Here is a 13,802-nt window from a genome sequence, read left to right on the forward strand (position 1 = left end):
ACCCAACGGATTCCATGCGAAGGTGTGTTCATACCTGCGGGTGGTGCTGGAGGAGCAGCTGGAACAGGCGCTGGTGCTGGAACTGGATTTGGTCCAGGTGGAGCAGGAACTGGATTTGGACCAGGTGGAGCTGGCGCTGGTACTGGATTTGGTCCAGGTGGAGCTGGAATTGGATTTGGACCAGGTGGAGCTGGTACAGGATTTGCTCCCGGAGCAGGAGGAGCTGGTGCCGGACCAGGAGGCTTTGGACAAGGAGCTGTAGGAGGTCGGTGTTGTTGGGCTTTAGGAAAACAAAAATGATTTTGCTGGTTGCAGTATTAGCGTCCACTCTGTCTCTAAAACTGTACCCCTCAGGTGGATTTGGTGGTCAGGGGCCAGGAGGGTTCAGGCCTGGCACCTATGGTCCAGGGAGTGGTGGAGTCGGGGGTGTACCTGGAGGTTTTGGGGCTGGTAAAACAAACTGGACTTACTAAATGATTCTCTTTCATACAAAATGATTTTCTCTTTGAATCCTTTGCATGATTATTTCATTGTTCTTCTTCCTGCAGGTGTCAAGCCTCCTAAAACAGGTGAGACTTGCTGGCCCAACTTATTTTTCATCATAAAATACCATACCACGTACATATCAATATACTATATATCATCTTGATCATGATGTTTATTTCTAACACGGTTAAAGGTGGTGCTTATGGTGGTCAAGGAGGAGTGAATGGAGGGTTCGGAGCTAGACAGGGAACTGGAGGTGGAGGACTGGGTCCAGGTGGAGTTTTGCAAGGTGGTCTTGGTGGCTATGGAACTGGGCCTGGGGGAGCTACTGCTGCTGGTTTTGGTCCAGGAGGTCAAGGAACTGGTATGTTAATAATAATGGAGGAATATTGTATTGCACCATACTTTTTCCTTTACCTTTTGAAAACTAATGAGATGATGATGCACGGTTCCTGTACAGGTGCTGGCGCCATACCTGGAAAGTCAGGTAAGAAGTCTCATATGAAGCCCCCTGCTCAGCACACATAGATCAGTGATTCACCATAAAACAGAAATAAACATTTTCTTTCTTCATCAGCATTGGGAGGCCTGGGGGGAGGGGGAATAGCTGGAGCAACTGGATCACAAGGAATAGGGGCCAGCAGAGGTCAAGGTGCTGGAATAGGTGTCATACCAGGAGGTCCGTGGTCCATTCAGCCACATCTCGTTTTTAAACATAATCCAACAAAACAATATATGTAGCGTTAATAAACTCTATTCCCGAGTTAGGTGGCTTTGGAGGGGGTTTCGGTCCAGCCGGTGGCAGTCAGTTCCCAGGAAGTGGTGGAACAGCACCCAAACCTCCTAAAACAGGTATTGGATAATCTGCAATGTTAGATCAAAAAAGGAATAAGACTCTGAATTTGGTATGTCTGATTTTGCTGGACCTGGATCAGGTTATAGCCCGGGAGCAACAGGATTTGGTCCTGGTGGTGCAGCAACTGGTCCTGGCGCAACAGGATTTGGGCCTGGGGGTGCAGGATTTGGGCCTGGGGGTGCAGGCTTTGGGCCTGGGGGTGCAGGAGTAGGCCCTGGGGGTGCAGGATTTGGGCCTGGGGGTGCTGGAGTAGGCCCTGGGGGTGCAGGAGTTGGGCCTGGGGGCGTAGGAGTTGGACCAGGCGTAACTAGGTTTGGACCTGGTGGTGCAGCCACTGGTCCTGGTGCAACAGGATTTGGACCTGGAGCTACAGGAGTAGGGCCTGGGTCCGCAGGATTTGGGCCTGGAGGTGCAGGATTTGGGCCAGGTGGCGCAGGAGTTGGGCCTGGTGGTGTAACCACATTTCTGCCACAAGGTGGGGCTGCAGGGGTGGGACCAGGTGGGAAGAGCAGTGCCAAAACATCAAAACAACTTCCAGGTAAAGTCCATTGGTTTTTTTCACTTTAAAACCAGTTCTCATAGGTTTCCTTGGCGCAAACTCTTATATGGTCATAAAGGTGTTGGGGTTCCTGGACTCTATCAAGGTGGATTTGCACCAAGTCAAGGTAAGCCATTGAGACACTTAAACTAAACAGGTTGTAATTCAAATCAGAAAAACACAAAAACACTTTTTCTTATTTGTCCTGGATAGATTTTGGAGGACGTGGTGTTCTCCCTGGAGTGGCAACTGGATCTGGACTTGGCCCTCAGGGGGGTCGGTACTTGGACATGAAATTAGACATGTCTTCATGTACTTAATAATGAAATTGGTGTCTAATTACTTGCAGGTGCCGGAGTACTCGGCCAGGGTGGTGTTGGCCAAGGAACTGACAGTAAGTGTGACGATGGTGCCATCCATGAATGGGGGCTACTCCAAGTATTACTTTCAGTATTTCTAGAATGGATTTCTCTCTTTAAGATGGTCGAGGACAGCAGCTACCAGGGGTTTTTCGTGGGTACCCACTCATATCACCAAAGTCTGGTAAATCATGTCTGTAAAAGTGCTAGAGGGTTAATGAAAGAGAGAAATAAAATGTTTATTTTTAACAGGGTCAGGGAAGTCGAAAAGTCCAGCCAAAGCTGCAGCTAAATATGGTAAAGGACTTTAATGCGGTTTTGTGGCATGTTTGACTGCATTATCCATTAAATGGCAATGTTGTCCACCAGGTGGAGCTGGAGGCGGTGCACTTGGACAAGGTGGCACTTTGGGAGTTGGCACAAGTGGACTACCTGGAGGAGGACTAGGTCTCCCTGGCTTTGGAGGCGGAGTTGGAACAGCTGGTGGAGCTGGAGCTATTCCCGGATTTGGAGGCGGAGCTGGAACAGGAGGTGGACCTGGAGCTGTTCCTGGATTTGGAGGCGGAGCTGGAACAGGAGGTGGACCTGGAGCTGTTCCTGGATATGGGGGTGGAGCTGGAACAGGAGGCGGACCTGGAGCTGTTCCTGGATATGGGGGTGGAGCTGGAACGGGTACTGGTCATCAAGCAGGCATAATTTTTTCCAGAGTAAAACGTGTTATCAAGGAAAGCATCCTTGGCATTGAGGTCCCTCAATCAGTCATGTTTTGTGCCCTAGGTTATGGTCCTGGATCGGCCAAAGCACGCAAATATGGTGAGAGACAGCGGCATATTTTCATACAATTAAACAACCCCTCATCAGTCACTGAGGACAGGCTTGACTTAAATTCATGTCCAGGTCAGCCTGGTGGTGCCGGAACCGGTACAACTGGAGGCCTCGGAGGACCGGGAGGAAGTGCTGGTGTTGGCACAGGAGTTCCAGGATATGGTCAAGGTGGCGTTCTCACCGGTCCAGGTGGTGCTGGATATGGTCCAGGTGGTGGACCAGGTAATACTGGATTCAGACCAGGTGGAGCCGGAGTAGGATTAGGGGGAACAGGGGCAATAGGATCTGGAGGTAATTATGACGCTTTGGATTTGTAATCAATAGACCAAGATACTATAAAATGTAATTCCTCATTCATATTTCAGGGTATGATGCCAGTGCCAAAGCTCGTAAATACGGTAAGAAAAGCCGTAATTCAAAACATGTGGACGGTTGACCTGTGTGTTTCACAAAAGAGCAAAACATATCCTTCCAGGCATGCTAAGTGGAGCACTAGGAAGTCAAGGAATAAGTACCGGAGGACTTGGACCTGGTGGTGCTGTCACAGGCCTTCGACCAGGAGGTGGAGTTGGACCCGGCAGTGTTGGCACAGGTTATGGACCAGGGGTAGTGAGACCTGGTGGTGTCGGAACAGGATTTGGACCAGGAGTTGGACCAGGTTCTGCAGGTAAAAGCTATGGACCCGGTGGAGTTGGAACTGGTGGTGCTGGTACAGGCTTTGGACCAGGAGGAGTTGGGCCTGGTGGTGCTGGTACAGGCTTTGGACCAGGAGGAGTTGGGCCTGGTGGTGCTGGTACAGGCTTTGGACCAGGAGGAGTTGGGCCTGGTGGTGCTGGTACAGGCTTTGGACCAGGAGGAGTTGGGCCTGGTGCTTCTGCTGCAGGCTTTGGAACAGGTGGAGTCAAGCCTGGTGGTGCAGGCAAAAGCTATGGACCAGGAGGAGCTGTTGGACCCGGTGGTGCTGGCACAACATATGGACCTGGAGGAGCTGTGGGACCTGGTGCTGGTGCAGGTTATGGACCAGGGGGAGTTAGGCCTGGTGGTGTTGGTACAGGGTTTGGACCAGGAGTTGGTCCTGGTGGTTCAGGTAAAAGTTATGGACCAGGAGGAGCCATTGGACCCGGTGGTGCTGGTGCAGGTTTTGGACCCGGTAGAGGATATGTGCCAGGCAGTGCAGGAACTGGCTATGGACCCGGAGGTGGAGTCGGGCCTGGAGGTGCTGGCACTGGATTTGGTCCAGGAGGAGTAGGACCTGGAGGTACCGGCACTGGATTTGGACCAGGAGGAGGAGTAAGGCCTGGAGGTGCTGGCACTGGATTTGGACCAGGAGGAGGAGTAGGGCCTGGAGGTGCTGGCACTGGATTTGGACCAGGAGCAGGAGTAGGGCCTGGGGGTGCTGGCACTGGATTTGGACCAGGAGCAGGAGGTAGGCCTGGAGGTACTGGAAGTAAGACAAAATATTAGCATAGAAGACATGGATATAAATGTGTCATTCTTTGTTTTTGTCATGTTCCAATTTTACAGGTTATGCTGGTGCCAAGGCTCGAAAATATGGTGAAAAGAAACTACTTTGTACTGTTTGATGCCCCTTCAAGCCTAGAAGCTCAACAGTAACTGTCCTCTCTCTTAGGTCTTCCTGGGGGAGCAGGTGTTGGAACTGGACCAAGTTCTGGCCTTGGAGTGGGAGGAGGTTTCCAAGGACAAGGTCCTGGACAAACAGCTGGAGGAGGCGCTAGTGCGGGACTCGGAGCAGGTGGACTGCCTGGTTCTGGTGTTGGAACTGGAGGAGGAACTGGTGGTTTTGGACAAGGCAGCACAGGCGGTATGAGAAGTGGGACGTCATCTTTGCCCAATGATGGCTTTTAACTTCGTATGGTCATTATTTCAAGTATTACTAACATCATGAACCAGTCTCTTAAATATGCTAACTTCCATCTTTCCAATAAAATAGTTATTGCTGTCATATTCAAATGATTTCTATATAAAGGTTATATTTCAATTGACACTAATTGCCGGCGTTCTTGACCGCAGGTCTTCCTGGTGGCAGTGGAGCTACTGGGTCAGGTCAAGATGGAAGATTGGGTGGCCCAGCAGGGGCTGGTGGAACGGGATATGGACCTGGGGTTGCACCTGGAGCAGGTTTTGGACCACAAGGAGGATACGGTGCAGGGACAGGGACTGGATATGGACCAGGTTGTTATGGAGATATAATTTACAGTGCTCCAACACATAATTCTAAATATAACTGAACCAATCAATTTGCCATTCGTAGGTTATGGAGCTGGGTCAAAGGCTGCCAAATATGGTATCCATATGTTCCTTGATGTATATTTACATTTGATTGATTATGTCAGATACAGTCTCCAGTCTTCCTAAATGTTGTGTTTAATCCCTTTGCAGGTCAAGGTGGAGCCGGTGGTGGCGCACTTGGAGGTGGAGCGGCACAAGGTGGAGGACCCCTTTTGTTTAAAGCATTTGAAGTGTAATACTGAATATGACAAGATGAGAACATACTGTATATCATTTCAGTGACTTCTTCTAATTTGAGTCTGCTTTTAGTTATTCAATTAACTTTTGCTCTATTTAATAGGTGGCTATGGAGCTGGAGGTTTTGGAACTGACACAACAGCTCAAGGTTTGTGGCAATGAGACACAATAGTCCATTATTGTCCTCTAGTGGCAATTGCAAGAATGGCAGCAAACCAGACCTTGCGTCTCCCAGACATGGCCCAGCTTTTATCAATGTTGCATCCATCACGACAATAATTATATATTAAGGTATCCTGTGTTCAGGTTATGGGACAGCTGGATCCAAAGCTGACAAATATGGTAAGCAATCATGTTGATTACAATCAGTCCAAGTAATAAAAGCACATTTTGTATTAACACCTTGACACCGCCATCACCTTTACTCTACATCTAGGTCTATCTGGTGGAGTGTCACCTGGAGCAGGAACTGGTATGAGCGGTCCAATGAATGGTACCCACATTTTGATGAACGGAACCAGCACGGGTGGGGGTGCTCGTACAACAACCAGACCTGGTGGTAAGGTTCTGTCTGAGTGAAAGCTGAACGGAAACATTTGAAAATCATATAAGGAGGGTGAAGTCAGTAATGCAAATTTCTGCCGGGTCAGGACGTGATGCTACACGAGGCACACTAGCTCCACTTCCAGAAGGTATCCACATGGGTCACACAAGAAAACAGCTTCTTTGTACTCTATGTACTACTAAATATATGCCTGACATGTTATTTCATCCAGGTGGACGTGGTGCTGAAGTGGGAAAGGATGGAAAAGACATTGATGGAGGTGTGTTTCCAAGAATGAGGACCAAAAAGGAGAAAATGACATGCCCAAATAGTAAATGTTAAATTCTAGTCAATGAACTTTGAATGAACAATGAATTTCTAGGCGTTCTGGAACTTATTTTAGCTGCCAATATGATCATGACATTGCTATTCTAACAGTCAATTTTAACCATTTTTCCTATTCCATCCAGGTGAGGGTGGTCCCGGCAGTGTGATAGAGGGGTCTGGCATTGCTGCAGGAGAAGGTGTGTTTAAAATGGACTAAGTCCTTCTTGATAACCTATTTTTGTATTGAAACAACCTTCTAATGGAAGGTCTGATCCACACCAATGGAGAGGGAGACAAATCATGTTTAAATCTGGAACAGATTTATAAATAAGATATACACTGTTTGATGAAAGTGTGCACATGAATTCACCACTATTGCAACAGGACTCACCGGGGGGGTTGGTGGACGACCATTTGGTGCAGGAGCTGATGGAGATGGTTTGAGGGGAACAGGAATTCCGATCCTTGGAGTAAAACCAGGTACTTTGTCGCACATTTGAAATGTGTTGTCTTCCTTATGTTGTCCTAACTGTTCTTACGCAGGTCTCGGTGGGACTCCACTTCCAGGTCAGTGTTTATTTTGTAGACTGGGGCTTTGGATGTGTCTTCGTCTTGGTGGTCTTTACATATGTGGCTGTGCCGTTGTTTTACCCTACAGGTTCCACAGGAGCCGCACCTGGTAAGATGGCATCTAAACTTTCAACATCACACTGGTAATAGACCATGTCTGTATAAAAGCTGCATTAGATGATCTTTGTCTTCCATCACTGCAGTTGGCAGAGGAGGTGTCCAACCCACTGGTATGTACACCCAACAATTGTGGTTTATTTCTGAACTTTAAGACCATTAGTGGCATTCAGATTGGAGATTGGAGATCCCACTGTATTTATAATCAGAAATCTCAAAGATCAAAAACTTCATGATCTAATGTTTACAGGTGCAAGTGGGGTACTGCCTGGTGCCAAACCACTCAAACCACCAGGTGAATGAAAAAAAAATCTCCACTCAACTCTCTCTACCATGTGACAATTCTCATAGGTCTATATACAGTAGATCTGATGTTCTACTGTGCTCTACCTGAAGGAGTACCTAGAGGTGATACACCTGGTGAAGGAGAGGGGGAAGGAGGTCTTGACAGATTTGGCACAGGAGGAAGATTGACGGGGGTAGAAGGTACTCCTTCTAGTGCAGGAGCAGCAGGAGGAGTTTCAGGCGGCATAAGAGGAACTGGAAGAGGAGGTGGTCCTGCGACTGGAACTGGACTTGGACCAGGAGGCACAGCTGCAGCAGTAGGAACAACACAAAAACCCTCCAAAGGTGCCTCCTTTGCCTTTCAAATATTTACTTCCTCACAAAACATTGGATACTAATCTACTAGTCTTTTTCCGAACACAGCATACAATCCTGATGGAACCAAAGTTGGAGCTTTACCCGATGGAGTAGGGGGTGGCACTGGGATATTTGGAGGAGGTCCAGGAGGAGTTGGCACAGGAGCTGGTGTAGGTGGACAGGGTCCAGGAGGAGTCGGGTTCGGCCCTGGTGCAGCTGGAGGAGGCCCGGGAGGAGTTGGGTTTGGCCCTGGTGCAGCTGGAGGAGGCCCAGGAGGAGTTGGGTTCGGGCCTGGTGCAGCTGGAGGAGGTCCAGGAGGAGTTGGGTTCGGCCCTGGTGCAGCTGGAGGAGGTCCAGGAGGAGTTGGGTTCGGGCCTGGTGCAGCTGGAGGAGGCCCTGGAGGAGTTGGAACTGGAACTGGTGCAGTTGGAGGAGGTCCAGGAGGAGTAGGGTTCGGTCCTGGTGCAGTTGGAGGAGGTAGGACAGGACCTGGCACAGTTGGAGCAGGCCCAGGAGGAGTTGGGCTTGGGCCTGGAGGTATGGTGCCTGGCGGAGGAGCAGGTCCTGCAAAACCTGGAAAAAGTGAGCTACTTAAGAACTGATTGTGAATGAGAAGTACATAATGAAGCTAATATTATGAAAACTAGTTTTATATATCGGCTTTGCACATTTTCTTTGGCAGGTTATGGTGCTGGTGGAGCTGGAGCATTACCAGGTGGAGGTATGCTAATGATATTTTACTTGCTAACTGAAGTGACTGACCTAAAAGGTTTTCTAAAACCGTTTCCTCCTGCTCAGGTGTACGCTTTCCGACAGGGGCTGGAGTAGGACAAGGAGGAAAACCAGGCAAAAGTACTTTCTGGAAGGATTTACTTGCTTAAACGGGAAAGAATTTGATAATTTTAATATTTTTGTCTCTTTATCAGCATATGGGGCTTTTGGAGCAGGAAGCCAAGGTGGAGTTGGTGCTGGTGGCTATGGTGGTCCTGGAGGGGTTGGTGCTGGCACTGGAGGATATGGCACAGGACTGGGGGGTTATGGACCCGGACAAGGAGGTTATAGTACTGGACCTGGCAGCTATGGGGCCAAAACAGGAAGCAAGGGTGCTGGTGGTGGTCCTAATGGAGCTGGGACCCTTGGAGTTGGAGCCGCTGGAGTTGGTCCTGGAGGTTTAGGAGGTGGAGGAGTTGGTTTAGGCGGAGGACCAGGTTATACTGCTGGTGGACTGGGGGGATATGGCGGTAGGTGATATAACAAGGTGCTGTATCCTTAAAAACATTCAGCATTTATTCCATGGTTGTTGTGTGTGTTCTCTTAATCAGGTTCAAGATATGGCGCTGGAAAACCATCAAAAAGTATGAGACAAACATATCCAAGTCTTCTCCAAGACAACATAAACAGAACCATTGTTTATTTGTAGGTTATGGGGTAGGAGCCGGTGGTAATGGAATTGGACCAGGTGGCTATGGAGCTGGACCAGGTGGAGCAGGTTCCAGTCCAGGAGGTTTTGGAGTAGGTGGCACTGGACCTGGCAGTTTTGGACCTGGCACCGCAGGAGCAGGAATAGGTCGTGGCGGAACTGGAATGGGTGGCTATGGACCAGGTGGTGTTGCCACAAGACCTGGCCTCTATGGGAATGGTGGAGCAGGTCAAGGACTGGGCATAAGGAAGCCACTCAAATCTGGTAAGATGACAAATTTCACATCTCTGACATTTAAAAATGTCAAGTGAAGACATGTTAAGACTTTTTTTCTCTCTCCCCAGGCTATGGTTCATCCTCATTGGGTGCACCTGGGTATGGCAATGGTGGATTTGGCCCAGGAACTGGTGGCTTTGGACCAGGTGCTGCTGGTACAGGAACTAATGGCTTTGGACCAGGCGGCGCTGGCACAGGAACAGTTGGATTTGGACCACGTGGTGCTGGCACAGGGACAGGTGGATTTGGACCAGGTGGTGCTGGCACAGGAACAGGTGGATTTGGACCAGGTGGTGCTGGCACAGGAACAGGTGGATTTGGACCAGGTGCTGCCGGGGTCGGACCCGGTAGATATGGACCTGGTAGTGTTGGCACAGGAACTGGTGGCCTTGCACCTGGTGGTTTCAGACCAGGTGGTGCTGGTACAGGAACAGGTGGATTCAAGCCAGGTGGTGCTACCAAAGGAACGGGAGGCTTCATGCCAGGCGCGACAGGCATGGTAAATGGTGGATTTGGACCAGGAGGTGCTGGAACAGGTGCCTTTGGACCAGGTGGTGCCCCCACAGGAACAGGCAGCTTTGGACCAGGTGGCTTTGGTCCAGGTGGTGCCGGCACAGGACCCGGTGGCTTTGGTCCAGGTGGTGTTGGCACAGGACAAGGCAGCTTTGGACCTGGTGGCTTTGGTCCAGGTGGTGCTGGCACAGGACAAGGTAGCTTTGGACCAGGTGGCTTTGGTCCAGGTGGCCAACAATATGGAAAAAGAAAACCACTTTCGCCTGGTAAGTTAATATCATTGAATTTACACATAAAATGAAAGAAATCAGAACTGAGGATGGAAGAGGTGACAGGTTTTATAAAGACGTACCAAACCCTAGCACCTGGTCCCATTTATCCCAACAATTCAACCTCAACTAGTTCTCCTCTGTGCTCCTAGTGTTTCTCTGACTGACCATTAATGTAAATTTAAAAATCTAATCATGCATTCATTTTCTATTGCTTTTTTTTTTTTTTTTTGAAAGTAAGTGATAGTCTACATGTTATTCCAACAGGGGGTGCCGGTTCTGCTGGTGTTGGACTTGGTGGTTACGGCCCAGGGGCATATGGCCCATCAGGAACTGGGACAGGCGCTTTTGGCTATGGGCCTGGGGGTGCCGGACCTGGAGGCTTTGGCCCAGGAGGGGCTGGAAGTGGACCGGCGGTGGGTGGAGCCACTGGATATGGACCCGGTGGACAAGGAACAAGGAAACCGGCGAAATCAGGTTACGGCTCGTTGCAAGGAGGAGCAGGATATGGACCAGGTGAAAAAAAATGACTTGTAGTACTGCTGGTATTAACGTCCATTTGAGCATTAAATGCAATACAACTAAAATTTCCCTGTTTACCAGGCGGTGCTGCTGGCGGTCTTCAAGGTGCAGGAACTGGAGGACTCCAAGGAGGGGCCCAAGGTTAGTTAGATTGCTCCAAACAGAAATCAAATTTGAAATAGACACAAACATACAACATGAGATGAGACCAATAATTTGCTCTAAAAAGTCAAATGTGTGTCTTTGGCTACAGCACGGGGGGCTCTCAATGGCTTTGGTGGAGGAGCAGCAGGAGGCTATCCAGGTAAACACTATCGTTATCATGCTTAGTCTTGTCTCACAACATTCTCTTCCATTGGTATAAAAAGTAATACAAGAGATGGCTATAGAGGCACACCCTGATGACATTGCTGGGCAAAAAATAATAATTATGACATGACTTTGTCTTGTCTCCTGTTTTTCTCCTGTAGGATACATGGGGGCTGGACAAAAATGTAAGATATCCAATTATGTCCTCTGCACCTTTCATTCACTAAAAGAACAAATTGTATGGTCTAAAGTATGGGGACGCATCTTCTAAACAATTCATCAATCTGAAATGTTCTTCTGTTTGAAAGAGTAGAATTTACCAACATAAGAGTGGGAACTGCCTTAAGACTTGTCCTAGCTCTTTTGCCCATATAGTGAGAGTTGCTATTCATACAACACATCTTGGTATGGTGACAGAACGCTTCAGAGTAAACGTCCTTGCTTCCTATGTCCTCCAGCAAGTGCACAGAAGGCTGCCAAGTATGCAGCCATGCAGAACTTCTTGGGAGCTGGAGCCTACAGAGGTAAGAATCCCACCGACTATAAAACTTTATATAACTGTAAATGTTATGCCGATACTAGGGGTATAACAGTAGTCAATACTGTAAACATCAAAATGGCTACATCACTGATAAATGTGAGTCACAGTGTTTTAAAGTCACTTAAATAGCATGTTAGTGTGATAGTAGTATACCCAGGAAGAGGTCAGCCTGTGTGTGTGTTCATACTGTGCGTTGTGACTGTAGGCGCTGGCTGTCAGAGTAAATACTGCGGCCGAAGAAGGAAGTGAGAGAGAGCGGCAGACAGGATGTGACCTCATTGCAACAACAGCGGTGCTAGACTGATTCCATGATCCCAGGCTGTACACGTCCTACCTTGCATTGGAGCCAGAGCTTCAGCACATCATGAAGATGTTGTCAACTTCGAGGCCATGGTTCTCATCGTGTCGGCGTCATGATTCCGTTAAAACTTGAGGAATCTTGACATCCATGCTGAGAACCATGGGAATGAGGACTAAATATTTCTTTTAGGAACATGTATGAAGTACTGCTGATGCTAGCCTGATGCTAACTGGGCTTGGAGGCAATGATGTGCTGAGGACTTGGCCTACCTTTGACACTGCTGGAGGAACAACACACAGTGTGAGATGATAATGTAACATACAAAACACACTAAATGTGACGTGAACATATTACGTACTATAACAACACCAGAGGAGCCTCCATCCATGACTGTGTGTTTGCTGTCTACTGTGCATCACTGTACAAGTCTTTAAATTATACTGACAACTAAGCTTGTTATCTATTTAGTCAAGTGTTACAATTGTGTATTATTTTGTGTTAGGCTCTACACAAGTGCATCGTTTGTTTCCTACATTGTTGATGAATGCGTCTTTCATCAAAGCGCTGTGTGTGCACTTTTTGGGGGGAGTAAATGAATCTCATCTTACACTCAAGTCGTGACTTCATCATGTAGCTTATTTTTAATTAACATATGTGGCCAATGGGCAAAACACTTCCTGATAGTGCTTTTCAATAAAAGAAATGGCAAACAAATATTTGGACGCTGCGACTTTATTTTGCAAGACTCTCTTAAGACATTGGAGAGAGAAGTCAGTCTGTTGTTGTCACCAAGGGTGCATTTCTGAAATCATTTGTACACTTACATGTTTCAGATCATCACACAATTTTAAATAATAGTCACTAACAACACAACTGAACACAAAATACAGTTTTTAAACTTTTTATTACTAAGAGAAAAAAATCCCTGTTGCCCTGTTAAAATATTACTAGATTAATTGAGATCCATCAGTCTGGGAAAAGTTATGAAGCCATTTCGAAAGCTTTGGGACTCCAGCGTACCACAGTGAGAGCCATTATCCACAAATGGCGAAATCACGGAACAATGCTGAACCTTCTCAGGAGTGGTTGGCCAAACAAAATGACCCCAAGCGCACAGCGACAACTCATCCAAGAGGTCACAAAAGACCCAACAACAGCCAAAGAACTGCGTTCATTCATGACTCCACCATAAGAAAGACACTGGACAAATATGGCCTGCATGGCAGAGTTCCAAGACCAAAACCACTGCTGAACAAAAAGAAGGTTTGTCTTGATTTTGCCACTCGGTAATCTCCAAGAAGTTTGGGAAAATACTATCTGGTCTGATTAGACAAAACTTGACTATTTTTTGGAAGGTGTGTGAAACAGTAAAATATGGTGGTGGTAGTGTGATGGTCTGGGCCTGTATTGCCGCTTCAGGACCTGAAAGACTTGCTGTGATAAATGGAACCATGAATTCTGCTGTCTACCAAAAGGTTCTAAAGGATAACGTCCAGCCATCCGTTCATGACCTCAAGCTGAAAGCAACTTGGGTTCTGCAGCAGGACAATGATCCAAAACACATCAGAAAATGAATTTGACTGAACTTGACCTGAATCCTATTGAGATGCTGTGGCATGACATTAAAAAGTCTTCATGCTGGAAAAGCCTCCAATGTGGCTGAATGACAACAATTCTGCAAAGATGAGTGGGCCAAAATTCCTCAACAGCGCTGTAAGAGACTCATTGGAAGTTATCACAAACGCTTGATTGCAGTTGTTGCTGCTAAGCTTTTCACTGAGGTAATCGCTTTTCCACACGGGGACATGCAAGTTTGGATTTTTTCTAGTCATTGTTAGGACTTGCTTGTGCTATGAATCTCTCCTATTGTTTGTTGTCTGTGATGAATAGCGCGCATGAT

General features: G+C 47.7%; 2 protein-coding genes across 2 annotated transcripts; both read left to right on the forward strand.

The window, feature by feature from the left end:
• The first annotated feature begins 709 nt into the window (after nucleotides 1-709).
• Nucleotides 710-6,639, forward strand: LOC131138269 (fibroin heavy chain-like). Its single transcript, XM_058087065.1, has 24 exons — nucleotides 710-850; nucleotides 947-973; nucleotides 1,422-1,549; nucleotides 2,003-2,007; nucleotides 2,094-2,156; nucleotides 2,230-2,274; nucleotides 2,361-2,423; nucleotides 2,492-2,536; nucleotides 2,609-2,911; nucleotides 3,017-3,052; nucleotides 3,137-3,355; nucleotides 3,430-3,462; nucleotides 3,540-4,490; nucleotides 4,589-4,618; nucleotides 4,695-4,886; nucleotides 5,096-5,257; nucleotides 5,337-5,369; nucleotides 5,465-5,512; nucleotides 5,655-5,699; nucleotides 5,858-5,893; nucleotides 5,988-6,110; nucleotides 6,202-6,243; nucleotides 6,328-6,375; nucleotides 6,566-6,639. The coding sequence occupies exons 1-24, from the start codon at nucleotides 710-712 to the stop codon at nucleotides 6,637-6,639; spliced, it is 2,892 nt and encodes a 963-aa protein (XP_057943048.1).
• An 841-nt stretch (nucleotides 6,640-7,480) lies between these two features.
• Nucleotides 7,481-10,075, forward strand: LOC131138270 (uncharacterized; the record flags this gene model as incomplete). Its single annotated transcript, XM_058087066.1, has 8 exons — nucleotides 7,481-7,739; nucleotides 7,818-8,333; nucleotides 8,434-8,472; nucleotides 8,550-8,603; nucleotides 8,678-8,992; nucleotides 9,074-9,106; nucleotides 9,172-9,435; nucleotides 9,516-10,075. Coding segments are annotated over exons 1-8 (2,040 nt in total), but the record flags the coding sequence as incomplete, so codon positions are not given.
• Between the last annotated feature and the right edge of the window lie 3,727 nt (nucleotides 10,076-13,802).

Source organism: Doryrhamphus excisus, chromosome 11 (assembly GCF_030265055.1).
Source record: "Doryrhamphus excisus isolate RoL2022-K1 chromosome 11, RoL_Dexc_1.0, whole genome shotgun sequence".
NCBI classification, from domain to species: Eukaryota; Metazoa; Chordata; class Actinopteri; order Syngnathiformes; family Syngnathidae; genus Doryrhamphus; species Doryrhamphus excisus.